Source organism: Ixodes scapularis, unplaced genomic scaffold (genome assembly GCF_016920785.2).
Source record: "Ixodes scapularis isolate PalLabHiFi unplaced genomic scaffold, ASM1692078v2 PGA_scaffold3__209_contigs__length_174095766, whole genome shotgun sequence".
In the NCBI taxonomy this organism is placed as follows: domain Eukaryota; kingdom Metazoa; phylum Arthropoda; class Arachnida; order Ixodida; family Ixodidae; genus Ixodes; species Ixodes scapularis.
Genome location: NW_024609868.1, coordinates 40,966,267 through 40,982,164, shown reverse-complemented (window position 1 = coordinate 40,982,164; position 15,898 = coordinate 40,966,267). Strand labels below are relative to the sequence as shown.

Below are 15,898 nucleotides of genomic sequence, written 5' to 3'. Positions count from 1 at the left end.
GAAATTTATGACCCAGAGAGAACATTCCACCAAGCCACCCGCGCACGCGAACGGGCAGGCGACCACGGACCCCTGTGTAAACAGCGACAGCTGTGCCTTGGAGGGGCGGCTTCTGGTCACTCGACACCCTGTACCGTCTTTCCCCTTTTCGCGCGTCTTTCTTCTCCGTTACGTTGCGTTCTGAAATGAACAGTTCTTATTGAGAGTTGAAAAGGGTCGCTTCGTGTCTCTCTCTATGGAATAGTGGCTGCCTGATTCCGAATTACCTTGTAATGAATTTAGCCGGCATTTCGTATCATCCATCAAGCTATTGGAGCCAAACGTATTTGCAAAGTATTTCTTCATTGTTTATTCATGGTGGTCCTGCAGCTCCAGGAGGCATTATCGCAGGGTGTGAATAAACACGAGAAAAACATTTCAGCATTTGCAGCACACACATTGGACCTTATGCGAACTCGCTTGGTGGTCTGATAACACTGAGAGCGTCACCATTTTAATTTTGGCAAGCGTCCTCGGTGCCGAAGCACTGTTGAGGCATCCGAGAATACCGAGCGGGCAGTGTGCGATGGCGCGGCACCTGTTTTTTCCGCCTTCCGACCCTGAAATGGGGACGATCTGATAAAACAACTGTGTGTCCACATTGCGGGCGCTCTGCAGGAATTTCGTGGCGCGCTCAGACGAGTTGCTGGCTCGTAGGGGTTCGGGGGCGCACCGCTGGCTCACTAATGACAGATGCCACATTCTAATTAGCATTCATTGCCTTTCTCCTTTGATTGTGTTTTTTTTTTTGTTTTTTTTTTTTTGTCGGCCGGTTAGCAAGTTATTTTTACGTGCAGGCACAAGCCTCCTGTCTCAAGAACTGGCAGGTAGTCAAAAGAAACACGAAGGGACGTTTCAGCTCATGTTTTCCGCGATAGTACAGCCGGGTGCGGTTTGAACTCCATCGCGCGGTTCGGTCGCGAGCGTTGATCGACCTATCCTCCCACGGTGGGCGAGGGCCCACGGCACCCATCTATTTCTCCAAGCCCGGGGAAGAAAACACCGAGGAAACAATAACACGCTCTCCACGCCCAGTTTAAGCCTCCCGCATCGGTCTCACGACCGTCGGCCTGTGCGATCCCATCCTAATCGCTCCTGCCACCCAACATACGATGTAGTTGTAGTTTTCATGTGTGCAACGTGGAACACAAACTTGTGAAGAATCGTACCATTCCCCACTAGACCTTGTGAGTGCACCTGCTTTGAAAACAGTGGGGAATAGCCTCTCGATAGCATCTAACTCAGCTGCGAGGTCGGCCAGCACGGAGAAAACGTCAACTATTTTTGTGGCCTTACATTGCAGTAAGAACTGCTAGTCCGCCTGTAAATTCATCCGGATAGGAAGGCTCCATGTAACCTTGCAAGCACAATGCCCCGCGAACCGTTAAAAGACCCTGCATCAGCGTGCCTGCGTACACTCGGACCGGTGGACGACCAGCATGACGCGACTTCACGAACGGCTTCTTCAACACTTTCCGTCTGCTTCGTTAACAGCTAAGAAAGCAAATTTCGCGCCAGATAGCTTGCTTCACTTGCTGCCCGTGATTCCGCGTTGTTTGCACAACGGCCCGCAGCAGTGTACAAGAATTTTACCGGCAACGAACGGAACGGTCGCATACGCATGCAGACCCGACCAACTCCGCTTCTAGCCAACGTTAAAATGGCGGAGGAGCTTCTTCCTGAGTTCACCAGATGGCGCAGCTAACTTAGCATAAGCATAATTGCTGGCGGAAGCACTCGGCTTCCAATCACCGGCGACGGGGTCAGCGCTGAACGCGTTTCTAGATAGAGATGCTGCTGCTATCCCTCGAAGTGAGGTTGAAACGCGCGCCGCAGCGTCCACGAAGCCGATTGGACGGAGCTGGAAAGTAATCGGAAGAACGAAAAGCAGACTGGAGGACTGGTGGCGAAGGACAAAATCAAATTGAACGCGAAGAAATGAGTTTTTTTTTCTTGTTTAATATATATATATATATATATATATATATATATATATATATATATATATATATATATATATATATATATATATATATATATATATATTTTTTTTTTTTTTTGGCTAGGTACGAACGTTGTTCGGAACCGCCCGATACAAAGGGAACAGCTGCAAGATCATCATCATCATCATCAAGGTCTATTTTACAATACAAGGCATTCCACTCCTTAATTGATTTTACAAAAAAAAAAAAACGAATTTTTGCTTAATTTCATCCTGGTGCGAAGTTACCGTTTTTTTTTGTGTGTGATCTTTTCGTTTGATTATGCAATTTGAAAATAATAGATAGGATGAGCTATTAATGCCTGTTACTCCAGGCGCAAATTTTTTTGTCGTTGTGCCAATAAGTGCCATCCTAACTTTTTAACCATGCTGGTGACACTCCCAAAAACCGCGTAAGGTCAAATTGAGCTGCACGATTCTTAACCCGCTCTTGTGCAACAACATGGTTTTGCTGCGAAGGGTCCCAGACGGTAGAGGCGTGCTCCAAAACTGGTCGTACACAGTTAGGGTAGGCGAGCTCCTTAATGGTTTTAGTGGATTTCTTTAGATTTCGGTTCAAGATTCCGAATACTCGGCTGGCCCTCATTACAACATCGTCAAAAGTGCAGTCGTCTGATAGTGTGAGATCTATATATATAACTGCTTGGTTCTTGGGTACAACTTCCTTATTCAACTTATAACAAGTTTCAAATTTCGTCTTGGCATTGCGGGTAAAACTAACATGAACACATTTTTCACATTGACACATCTTGCACCATTGCTCTATTTGATACGGGTCAGCCTGCATACGTGTGAAACTCTCATCGACTGATATACATGTGCAAACAACACAATCATTTGCAAACAATCGTACTTTCAAATTCAGACCATCATTAGTATCATTAACAAATATCAAAAACAGCAACGGTCCCAAAACAAAGCCTTGCGGAACGCCCGATGTAACCTCAATAAAAATAGAAGTTTCATCATTCAAAATAACATATTGACGACGTGATGATAGATATGCTTTCGTTCACTTAAGTATGGCAGTGTCTGGGTTTATGAGCTCTAATTTTTCTAATAACAGCGAGTGTAATATGAAAATTATGAAAGTTAAGTTGATTTATGATGTTAGAATATAAAACATGCCCCAGTGATTTGCATCATGTAAACGTTAGTGAAATCGTCCTGCAATTTGTAATTTCTCTCTTCGGCACTTTCTTCTGCACAGGCACCACCTGTGCCTCTTTCCAGTTGTCTGGTAAAGAAGCATTATTCAACTAATCATTATATATTATAAAAAGGTATGGGGCGATTGCGTCTGCACAACATAGGTTACATTATCAGTAGGTAAAAAAACTTACTGAAAATATTTATTGAAGGCTTCTGCTTTTCGCTGATCATCGGTAATAGTTTCGTTATTAACCACGACATCTGCAATACTTAAAGTCGCTGGATCTGGGAAAGTAGCGCCATTGCCTTCTCACCATGCTAGCCGGACAGCAACAAATATTAACATGCAGACGACAAAATCTCTCAAGTTGATTGACTGATCACTGTCGGTTGCCATGGTGAACGCCATTTTGGAGCGTTTCATAGCTTCGAAGGGGTCATTACAGCCAGTCGCACCAAGACCGCTATGGAGCACCATCGTACTGAAAGCGTTCTTCGGCCAATTGGAGCCTATATGCCCACTGTGTATACAATAAACTTATCACTCGTGCTTATGTACACAGATCTCTTACAGTTATGTTGCTCTTCTTGCGTGTTTCAAGACAGTAAAATTATTCTTTAATGCCCCCGAGCACCGATGCCGCGTGTGATGTCTTACATCTTCGTACCGCCATCACACGGAACGTCCGTGCTTGGAGGCATTGAAAAATAATGTTACTGTCTTGATCGCGCGTACACACGTTTCCGCTTCTTTATCAGATGGAGCCTGAGCAGTCTCCCGGTGACCCATGGTTTCTCTCTCTTTTTTAGCTTTGATGATCCTGTGCTAGGAACGAATTTTTTTGTTAAACTGAGTGTTATATGTTTAAATAAAACCCATGCACTCATCTCCTCTGGAAGACATTTAATGAGGATCAAATGCCTTTTGTAGTATTTGTATTTAAATACATGCTTACAAAACTAATTGCGCTTGTAATTAATTACCTTTTTGCCGAAGTATTTTGTATTTGTGTTAGGATACACTTTTCGAAGTATGTTGCCCACACCTGGCTTATTTTATAAACCAACTCATGTTTACGAGCAAACCGGAGCGCTCCTAGCGGACGCCACCGGCGCCGTGCATGCGCCGTGGGCGGTGGGCAAGAAGCTCGCCGTCGCCCATAAACAAACCATTGAATTGCGTTGTTGTCGGCGTCGGTGTGAGCCCTCATCCTCTTTTTCGCGTTGGAATTGTTGATTCTGCGTCCTCCTAACAGTGTCTGACCACTTGGCGGCTTCAATAAAATCAATCAGGTTCGTTACACCGCAATACTTTGCATGAATAATGTGATGTGCGGCAATTCATTTCACGTTGACGCCACAAATTAGGCGCTAAAGCTTGAGTCCCACGATGAGATACTGCTCGCTATTTTCAGTCGCGACATCGCTCGGGCTGCAAAAACGTGGACCGTAGCTGATATGGTGGACGCCGATATTGAAAACCGGAAGTATAATGGGGCATTACAAGTCGGTGATTTCCACTGGTAACAATGATCAACATCTTTTATCTGCTGCTTACACTTAGCCTACTTACCCCAACCAACCTTCAAAAATGTTTCGACGCCTGTACTTACTTCTTATCGCAAATACCGGGTCAACGTTTGGTTTACGGGCCGCTGTCGTTTGAATCAGCTGACGACAAAAAGCAGACAAGTTTGAAAGAGCAGACGACAGTTCGAACGCATGCGCATTGGAGTGCGGGCAAGAAGCACCGCTTTCGGCGTCAACAAACCATTGGAATGTCATGTTGTCGGCGTCTGCGTGAGTCTGCATACTCTTTTTCGCGTTAGAATTGTCGATTCTACGTCCTCATTGCCATGTCTTACCACTTTAATTGCCTGAGCGAAATGACCAAGGCTCGTTACGCCGCTAAACTTTGCGTAAATAATTTTACGTGCGCCGATTCATTCGCATGAACGGCGCAAAAGAGACGCCAAAACCATTATGAGATTCTTCTAGCTATTTTTGGTCGCGACGTCGCTCGTGCTGCAAAAGTGCAGAAGGCAGCGGCGATGATCGACGTCGATACTGAAAATCGGAAGCGGGGACAGACCAAGCGTGACATGTCGGTGATGGCCATTGCTACCAATGATCAACATCTTGTATCTACTGTTTACACCGAGCCTACTTAAGACTTTTGAGGCCTGCAATTACTTCTTTTTGCAATCACCGGGTCAAAGTTTGGTCTACAGGTCGCTTTTGTTTGAACGAGCAGACGACGGAAACCAGACAAGTTTGAAAGATCAGACGAAAGTTCGAACGATCAGGCGGCCGTGTGAATTTGAAGACGTACTGCACCCGCGGGTAGTCCCGACAGCTTGGTGGTCTTCTCTCGTTCATGTTGGAATAAAATAATACATCTGGCGACTACAAAGTGTGGCCCGCACAAGCAATCGTAGTTCGACAACGTCTGGTTTGCTCTTTTCACGGCTACTATCCACGTTCTCGGAAGAATAGAGGGGGCAGAAACACATGAAAACTGATCTTCAAACCTTTCCAGACTCTCTTGGAACAGCCCCCGTCGCAGCATTTTGACGAGAGCGTAGGTTTTTTGTCTGGTTTCTCCCAAAGAACACAGGAATACATGTCTCGCACGGCGACTTCTGCCCACCGCCCCAGACCGGAAGTGCGCCCGATGCGCCACCACCGCGGCGTGACATAAAGAGTTGAGTTCGTGTAGGCTCCTTGCACTGACGTCACATGGCTAACTTTTGAACACCAAGTAAAAGGAGGAGAAGGATGCTGCTTTTGTAAGAATTTTGAGTGACACGTTAATCTTCTATAATCTTCTGGGAGGAGAATCGCGACGCCTGTTCAAATCCGGGAGGCACAAAGGAGGATCCTGATAAGAGGCGAGCTCCTCCTTCCCCTCTTTTCTGGAGAGCATCGGAAATGACGTCATGTGCAAGCCGTTCCATTAGGGTCATAGCAGAGAGGGTAATGGAGAGAAAAAAATGCCCTCTCCCTCTCAACCCGGATGTCGTCTGCTCTCCCGAGTGGGCAGTACCTGGCATCCGGCTGGCGTACAAACTCTGTTTAAAATCGCGTCATTTTGGAAATTTCAAGCGCAGATGCGCATATTTTGGTATGCCAGTTATCGTGTAACACTATGCTAGATAAAACAAGACTAACAGGGTTCAATTGCGCTGTTACCTGCGTGCAAATAAAAAAGAAATAGGGAAAACTGTGTCAGATTGGCTGGTCTCCGGCGAAAAGTAAATCCAGTTGCTGCACCTTTTTTACTATACAAAGCTCGTGCTGGTGTAGGCCTTTAGCGACCATGAGTGGAAGTCTGAAATAATAAATAAAAACTTGCTCTCCTGCCGTAACATACGCAGTAGTTGAAGGTAGTACTGCCGGCTGACTCAACTGCTATTTCAGTAACAGAAAATAGATATGCTAGTTGATCATTTACCGAAATAGAACAACAGGGAGCTATAGGCTGATTTTGGAGTAGCCACAACTATTCTAAGAACGCGAACCACTTCACAACGGCAGCCACGAGTGAGAGTTCGATGTTCCGTACAGCCCGCCGCTACGGCCCAAAGATGGAGAATGGCAACCTCCCGTTTTGTCGTCTGCTAGCGGAGTCGGGCCCGTGCCCTCTCTCTCGTTTTACCCCGCCGAACCCGCTGAATTTCCCGGATGTATGGAGAGGGCGCTGCTGTCAAACAAAATGGTGCCGCCCAGAGAGCGCTAAATGGAATGGTCTATTGGCAGTGCCATATTCGCAACCCCAACCTGTGTTTCTTATCCTCGTTCCTCTGTTTCACGTCTTGACCGGTAGAGCGTACCAATCCCCCCTTTTCCGGCTTGCCAGTTTCAGAGTACACAACACGCCTTTTCCCAAGTCGGATGAGGCTGGGTGGAAAACAAGGCTGCCATTTTGCTTGACGTAATCCGCGTCGTGTGATCCTCGGTGTTCTTGGGCGATGACAAAGCGCTGTGCGTTCTGATGTCGGAATAGGCATTGACCGGGGGAGGGGACGAGTTTTCTCTTGAGTACTTCGACGAAATTCGAACCTGATCGAAGACCGGCGTCGGTTCGTGCGGTGCTGATGGTTGACCCATCAGACTCTACAAAGGCTTTGGATGCCAATGAGCTTTCCCGAATATGCAGAACTCACTTTGTCACAGGTCTGTGCTTTAATTCCTCAAAAAATCAATCTATACAAAAAATCAATCTAGAAAGTTGCGTGATCGCTACATCGCCGCTAATAAACAGGAATGCCATCGAAAGACAACCATCACCCAGACTTTTCTTACCAGCTGTGTTCCCTCATACGAAAGAGCGGTCATATATCAGTCGCTAGGAGAGATGAAAGTATAACTTTGCGTTACAAGTTTGAAAAACTCTAACCCGGCGAAACTTGATCCTTGATAGGGTTCGCGGCATCCTGGCAACCCAGCTGTGTTCGGAGATTTGTGTTTGTCCTTTGTCCCCCTTTTTCCCCTTCTCCAGGGATTATTTTCGTCATCCCCAACAAAGAGCGAACAGCGTGCACGAGTCCCGGACTGTGATCATCCTTTCATGCCTTTAGGACAACCGTTTAGCGAGAACTGGGCTCCTCCGACACCCAAATGTATAGACCTTTTCATCTTAGTAGTTACCCGACCAACGGACAGATGGCGCTGACGCACTCGGCGCCATTGGGTGGCTTCAATTTGGCTGGTTTCGGTGTCAGTGCGCTCTCGGCTGTGTTGGTGTGTTATGTCATTGTCGCCTGATTTCGTCATACAAATGTGCCCGTTTCAGCGCACAACTAAAAGAACTGTGGTACTAAGCCAATTCGAGAACCACGAAGTTGTTTCAAATAATACTCGCGGACTTTTTTTACGAACGCTTTACGCTGCATCTGGTCATGTTCGTCGTTAATTTCGGTCAGGCTCGGCGGCGAAACAACCAGGATGCGCAAGGAGCGTTCCCATCGTCTGCGACAGTACGCACTCACCACAGTTTCCAGAAAAATAAACTAATTAAGAGACTAATGATTAGATACATAGTAAAAATGCAGGTGCACAACCTGATTAAAAACCTCCTAAATCGAGAAAAACACCCGAAGTCGCATGTTCACTGACTAATTTTCGCGGACACCAACTTTCTGTGAACTTTAGGAACTCGGAACTCGAAATGTCTCCTATAGTACTCAGATATTCTAACAAATAAGTGGTATTTCGGTAGTCCGTCCTAGGTTGGGTGGGAAATTCCTTTACCTATATATGGACCATGTTAAAGTACTTGTTAACAGCATTTCACAACGTTGGTGTTATAAAATGCAGTATTTGTTTTGCTGATATTTTATTGCGACGTGCTTGGCACATGAGATAAGTGAAATCAATCAATTGAAATCTGAAATTTAGTCTTTGTATAAACTTTGCCAAGGAAACTTAAAGGTACGAGGGAAGTGATCTCTCGCAGGTTTGGTTGAAGTCGAATGCTACGCACGACTTCATGAACTTTAATGGCAGACCTCCATGCGAAAATGATGCGATTTAAAATCCACAACGCTAAACTTGGGTGATTTCAATATAGATGGCTTCTTTTCGTCATCATATAATGCGAGCCCTAAGCACTCTCAAGCTTCCTGTGACAAATTATTTCACAGGGGTCTTTGTGATTAAAAGAAATCAAATGATTTAAACAAATTTTGTTATAAAAAAACGTTAACACCCTTTAATGACTGTTGTTATGTCACCGACCATAGTGTACAGTTTCTCTAAGTTCATGAATAAATCAAGCAAACCTTTCTATTGCAAAAATGATTAAGACCGTCTAACATATTTAGGTGTAATGTCACGAGCCAACAAATCGCCCGATGTGAGTTAAACGTGCCAAGCATCAGATAAAATGTGAGTTAAACGTGCGTCACCTGTATATTTTGTATATCCTATAAACCTATATAATGAAAAACAACTATTTCAAATTTGTAATGAAGCAAACAAACATAGCTTCATTTGCTAAGTAGTATTTTGGTCCCATTCCTTAAGATTCTAAATGCGCGATTATACATATACATTGCGCTATACTTATTTCAAATGTTCCGCTGCCATCACTGCAAACATCAGTTGTCATAAATGATTGGGCTCAATATGAGCCAAATCTGATGCTGATTCCTGTACCTCCTCCATCCTGACAGGTATCCCGTACGCAGATGGTGAAATTAGTCAAGCTCTGTCAAAAAATTGACTGCATATGTCGTCGCGCACATAATGATGGCCTGCAATTAAGTTGTACGTGCAAAAATCGGGCGGCGATTTGCAATAAGGCGAGAAACGCGGTGAAACACGACGAAGAACGCAAATGCAACGCCTTCGCCAAGACGCGGAGGGGACACTGGAGCGACCACCTCGCGGCGGCCGCGTCACGTGATTCCAAGATGTCATCTCCCATGCGACGGAGGCCGAAAAGGTCTATGATTTAAGTGGTAGTACAGAGTTTAAGTAGATCATTTCGATACCTCCGATATCCCCGATAACGATAGCCGATAACGATGCGATGCATGCGCAAAGGCGGTGACGGAGTGTCGAGTATCGTTATCGGATGCATCGGAACGATATATTAAAGCTCTATAATACCTCGTTACTTGCGTTAGATATCGCTTCGCCCGCCGACTATGGTCACTGAGAGCTGAAGAAACGCGGGGCGTGGCGAGTCTCGAGCATCTCATTATCGCTCAGCAGCCAATCACGATGGCAAGAAGCGTCATATTGGGCCACGCCCTGCGTCTCTTGAGCCGCCGGTGATTATGATAACGTTACGGCGGTGTCCAATTAGTCCTAGAATATACAGGAAGAGGTTGTTTTGTTGTTGTTGTTGTTTTTTTACGAAGAGACTGAGCGCTTCGCTTTAACGCAGGTGATGCAACAATGGATCGACCGGTACGGCAAGGTATTCGGGTTCTTCATGGCCGAGAAACCCTGCATGGTCGTCACGGATCTGGACCTGGTGCGACAGATCTTTGTCAAAAAGGGGCACACATTCATAGACAGGCCGCAGGTAGCCCTTGAGGTGGAGCCCTACATCAGTTCCCTGGCTTTTCTCCGTGGTAAGCATCACCTTCAATATAAGCACACTCTGAGGAAAAGGATGGTCTCAAAGGACTAACGGCAGCATTTGGTCCTCTTAACTGCCCTTTGCTCCCCGAAGAGACATTCCGGTTCGAGCTAGGTACCGCGCGCAAATGATGAGGACTAACTGCACTTTACCGGGACTGACCAAGAGGGGCGTGGGAGAAAAAGCAGCCGCGGGTGCAAAAGCGCGGATGCAAGAGCAGTGAGAGGCGCGCGGGAGAAAGAGCGCGGGAGCAAAAGACGCGCGGACAAGATGGCGGCGTCTGCTGCATCGCCGATCGCCAGCGTTAGCGACGTACTTACTGTTTCGGAACGCAGGGGGAGGTATCCACAGACGATCGTAGCATCAAAAATTGCAGGAGGGGCCACGTTTACGGGTCAGAGCTCACTTTATAACGATGGCAGCCTCTGTTCCAGCCCTTCGTGAAGCCAGCGCTAACTTGAGCGCTCCCATTGTTGATGCACTGGCCATGCAGCTTTTGACCGTTGTCCTGGCGTCGCGTCCTTCCCCTTTGCATTCTTTGGAACGTACTTTGAAAGTGCTTATATTTTCTGTTTTAGTTTAACTCGGATGAAAATAGCCACGTGGCATGTAATAAAAACGTCTTCAAAAACAAAAACAAAAAAAGTTCAGTCTGTCTTTTTTTTCTGTATTATTCACAACTTGTTTATTTTTATTTTTTTTTTATTTCTTTTCGCAAGAGACGATGCGGTTGTCACGGAGACGCGCATGCGCAAAGTGGGGCAGTCTATGCGGGGAAGCGAGAACATGGCTGCTGGGAACCTATGGGGACGCTGTTTTATAGACTGTCACAAATAATTACTGTGTGTACTGTTAGTTCTTAGTAAAAGATACACTCCTTGGAAAGTTTAGAAACACTATTGGAAAACAATATTGGTGCGAAAGCAGCACCATATTTGTAAAATCGTTCACAGTTAAGATGGCCACTGACCAAACGACTCCTTTCATATGATCAGTATGAGTATCTCTTTGGGGTGGCGATTTAATTAGCGTGTACAGAGATTGCATCGGGTGTTTGCTGTGCTGATATGGGGATCCACTTGGGATCAGACGAGTCGAGCGAACCTGTTTCGGCGCGTCTGCCTTGGAGGGCTTTCGTTAGCAGATCTCTTCCTGCGACAGGTTGTCAACCGTTTTCTTTTCCTACGACATGCGAACGATTCTTTTCTGCGTACCTTTTGTCAAGTGCGCTTGCGCAAGGTGCTCCCGGGTTTTGTTGTCTCGTCTACGTGGGCTTGTGGTGGAGGCATTAATGGCTATATGCGTGAGGTGGTACAAGCTATGCAGTTTTTGTGCACGCGTTTCTCTCTAGAATACTTGAGCGGGGTATCTCGAAAGCGATTGTACAGAGATCTTGTTGACGTTACCCTGCCTGGACCGCTGTATAGATCTTTGTATCGTATGGGTCCTGGTCAGAATGTTCTCAAGTGAGTTAAGAAAATGCCTGTTCGCCAGCGGTTAACACCTTTTTTTTTTTAAATTGCATTCTGGAGTCTTGCCGGTAAAGACTTGGTTAAAAGACAAGGGTCTGTTTGTACCGTGGAGTGTAACCTGTTTTCTGTGCCAAAAGCCGGACACAGTAGAACACGCCTTTTTAGACTGTTTTGATGGGATTTTCTTTTGAGACGCCCTGCAACGCACTTTGAAGAAAATGCTTCCGTTAAATTCGTATGGTATTAGGTTTTTAGTTGTACAGAAAGAGAACAAGGTTCCATACGATCTTGTGATGCTTGTATGCCTTCACAGTATATGGAAATCCCGCATGGCCGTCCGCAATACAGATACTGATGCCAGAGTGGTCAGAGACTACTTCGGTCAATCTATGAAATATGTTTTAGAAGTGTGACCTTCCGTGCCTGATTTTTTATCAGTACTCGACGATGTGACTTACTTGAAACCATTTTAGCCATGCCGCGTTAGACGTCGGTCGATAAGCGTGACCTTTGGAATTTTGTGATAGGTTATCTTCACAATGTTCATTTCCGGCAATAAAGAACGTTCAACTTCTCCACTCTCGTGATGAAGGAAGACCAGCGGAGCAGTACTCGATACACTGTGTGCTTCTTCTTCGTCGTCGTCTGTTTTTCGCGCTGTCTCCTACGATGGAGAATAGAAGGGGAGGAGAGGGCATGACGTCAGCCGGGTAGCCTCTACAAGCCATGCTCCTTTGACGCCTCGCCTCTTTCTCATTTTCCTCCTTACTCTCCTCACTTATCAGCCCAACATGACCACATCACGTGACCGTAGCTAGCCTTCGTCTAGCCTTCGATCTGATAAAACCTACCGGACGGAGCGCGCGCAAGCCTGCAAGGAATCCTCCTACAATCAATCATCCATCTCGCACGTGACATGTCACGCGCACCAATCGCCAGAGAGATCTGCAGTCACGCTGGGCACAATATCGTTTATACGTTTAATGACCAGGCTTCACCTATATTGCAACGTGCCCCCTCCTAGTGCTTCCAACCTCCTTGTTTCCTACGATGAATTCCCATTCTTCTATTATAGCTGGAAAGGTTGGCGCCATCTACAAGCGACGGCAGAAAACATACTAGTTGTGTGCTTGCCGCCGTCGCTTATAGATGGCGGTGGCTGCCCAGGTAGGTTTGTGTCGACATACTTGACACGATCCTGGGGAACCTAGCCCTTAAAGGGATACGGAATCGAAACCTGAAATATAGAGAAAACATCAAGAAATGAGTTCAATATGATCAGCTAAGCCTGTAATGAATAATCGCACGGTCGTATTTTGAGCAGATGGCTATATTTTATGCTCTAAATGCCGCGATTTTGGCGAGCGCTTCAAAATCAGCCATGGAGGAGCGCGATGCATCTCGGGAGATCCGGCAGACGTCTTGACGTCATCATGCCTCGGACGACCAAGCGTACCGTAGTGACGAGTTTTGCCACTTGGAGGCGTCAACGCGTTACAATCTCGCTTTGTCGAAGTACCCAAGGGCTGTAGAGATCGCGGGGCCAGCACGCGCACCAAACCTGAGAACAACCGAAGCACGCGTTTGCGCGTCGCGCGAGAGCTGAAACCAAGGTGGCTCACTTCGTTTTGGCTCTTTCCACCAAGGCGCCTCGGTATTGCGTTCAGGCCTAGGCAATCTATACCAGTGAGCGGACATACCGCTGCGGCGCTGCTTTCAGAGGAATGTTGTCGTCACGACATTCCATTGAAGCCTCATAACCAACTACCAGGTGGTTTCTGATTATCGTTTAATTCACTTTAAAATATGTTTTCTTGCGTTTTCTAGGGCAATATTTATGTTTCTGTGGTTGTGCTGCTACCTGCGTCGTGTTGAAACAAAGAAATGAGCTCCAGAATTTGGTTTCCGTACCGCTTTAAAGGAGCCCTGTAAGGACTTTTTTACTGGTTTTAATTTGCACCGAACCTGAGCGCACTGAACGTACTAACAAAATGATACTTTTCTTTTCTCGAAATTCACATTACTTTAAAAGTTATAAGGAAATTAAAATTACAAAACAAGCAAAAAATAACCTCCCTCATGACGTCCTTGGTTGCTGGAGTGGCCTTGAACTAGAGGAAGAGTAGTGAGCTCAGCGAGCACTCACGGCTGCCGCACTCCGTGTCGACGGCGCAAGAGGGCGCCACTAAAGAGTGTTCAGGATAGGCTGTATGCAGTGGGTAGCCAGAGCGGCTCTCATTGAATTTGCTGCGCGATTAAACACTAATGCGGCATGACGCTTCATTGGCCACAAACGTCAGCAAACACGGGGTAAAGATCAGTTCACAATGGGAGCCACTTAGCGCTGCCATACCGCAAAACGGCCAAACCGCAAGACAAAGCTTCTCGCGCCGAAGGCTTTCGGAACGCTCGGAGCCGGTCGGATCCTCCTGTCCATACAACCGCAGCACCACCGCGTACATCCCGGACCTTTCCGCGTCGGCTCCTGATCCCACTACTCCTCTCTACTATGCGCCGCCTTTTCCGCCGCTTGGTGGCGGGTATGTCGACGGGGCATTTCTTGTTTCCGTCCTTTATAAACTGCATTTGTTTCTTATTTGATCTAAAATACTGAACAAAAGCTACTTTTATAAATAATTTAAACGGTTCGCGCCACTTATATTTTTGTGCTTCGACTAAAAAGAAGCTTTAAGCGGCTTTGACCAGTAGTAAGCCCAGGACCAAATACGTCACATTTTGCGCGCTTTCGGTACCGCGGGTCGCCTTCGTCGGTGGAGGAGGTTTCCGCATCGTCCGGTTAAAATATGATGCACTATTAAGTTATTCTCTCCGTGCCCGATGGCTTGCCCGAACCCCAAGAGACGTGGAAACCACAAAAAAAGGTAGACGCTTAAATATGATTGCAAAGCCCCTTTAGTAGCTCCGCTGTAAAAAAAAAAAAAAAAATGATTGAATTAGCGTGTCGCCGCGTGTGTGTCGGCGCTTGTGTGTTGTACGTGTTTATCTGTGTTCTAATTAATTGTCTATGTTAAAATTTAAAATACGAGTGCAAATGTGAAATAAGCGTTGTTCATATGTGAATGTAATGAGAATGGAAATTATCTACCCCAGCGATAACATTTCTACCAATTTTGAATGTATGTATGTATTTATGCGGCGCTTGCTCTTTGCAACGAGCGTCTGCAAAACAAACGCGCCCCCCCCCCCCCCCCCCCCCCCCCAAAAAAAAAAAGGAAAGAAATTGGAGTATTGTTGCTGCCGGAGTCGCCGCACTGGCGCAGCTTACTAATAAATAAGGTAAGGGCGCAACATTTAGTCCCAGCGGCCTAAATGCAACGGTGCAAAAGTTAGTCGGGGGTTCAACCATGAAGGACTAACGGTAGGGGATTAAACGTTTCTCCCGTTACCGTTGCTCCCCTCGGGGAGCAATGGTTGCGGCAGCGTATTTGCTCCCTTGAGGGAGAAAGTCACGCTCCATCTTTTCTTAGAGTGCAACGTCGGCAAATGAGCACGTTTCATTAGTGACGTTTCAGTGAAGCCCTCTTATGCAGATTTATCGGCGATGTCGCTTCTCAATTCTTCTGATCGCGGTAACTTAATCTCAATTGAGAAATTCAAGTTCGGTGACGTGTTCAAAGAACACGCTGGAAATTTGTAGTTGTCTTGGCCAACACCACCTAGAATATTCAAAGCCTGTGCATTCAAATTTTCGCGTCATCACATCACAGAGATGGAACCAAGACACAGATTGGAGACAAGTGCTGCGGTCGGCGTTCAGCATTGCCTCGTGTCCAATCAACGCGTCGAAAGACGCTCGACATCGGATTCTGTATCGGGCATTGGGCTTCGATTCTTTCTGGGGTGCCTCGACAAACGCGGTTCCGTGCAGGGTGGAGACATGTCCATCGGCGACTCCATCTTGTTTCCATCGCGTGCAGGTGCTCTATTTCGGGTGGGCTACTTCTGGCCTAAGATGCGCTTACGTACGCTTTCGTCGTGCAACTTCCATTACGTTTTGTATTTTCCAACTCAGACGCGCATCTCAGGGAGTTTTTTTACTCATATAAATAAATATATAACTGAGCGGATGCGAGGCAAACATTATGATAGGCGAGCGCAAGGCTTTAGCTTCTCACATCT

General features: G+C 46.4%; 1 protein-coding gene across 1 annotated transcript in view; it reads left to right on the top strand.

Moving 5' to 3' along the window:
* Window positions 1–15,898, top strand: part of LOC121837053 (cytochrome P450 3A8-like) — a 39,696-nt gene that overhangs the window by 12,056 nt on the left and 11,742 nt on the right. The window contains exon 2 of the mRNA XM_042292408.1: window positions 10,089–10,278. Within this exon, the coding sequence (XP_042148342.1) occupies window positions 10,089–10,278 (190 nt within the window). The remainder of the gene's footprint in view (window positions 1–10,088; window positions 10,279–15,898) is intronic.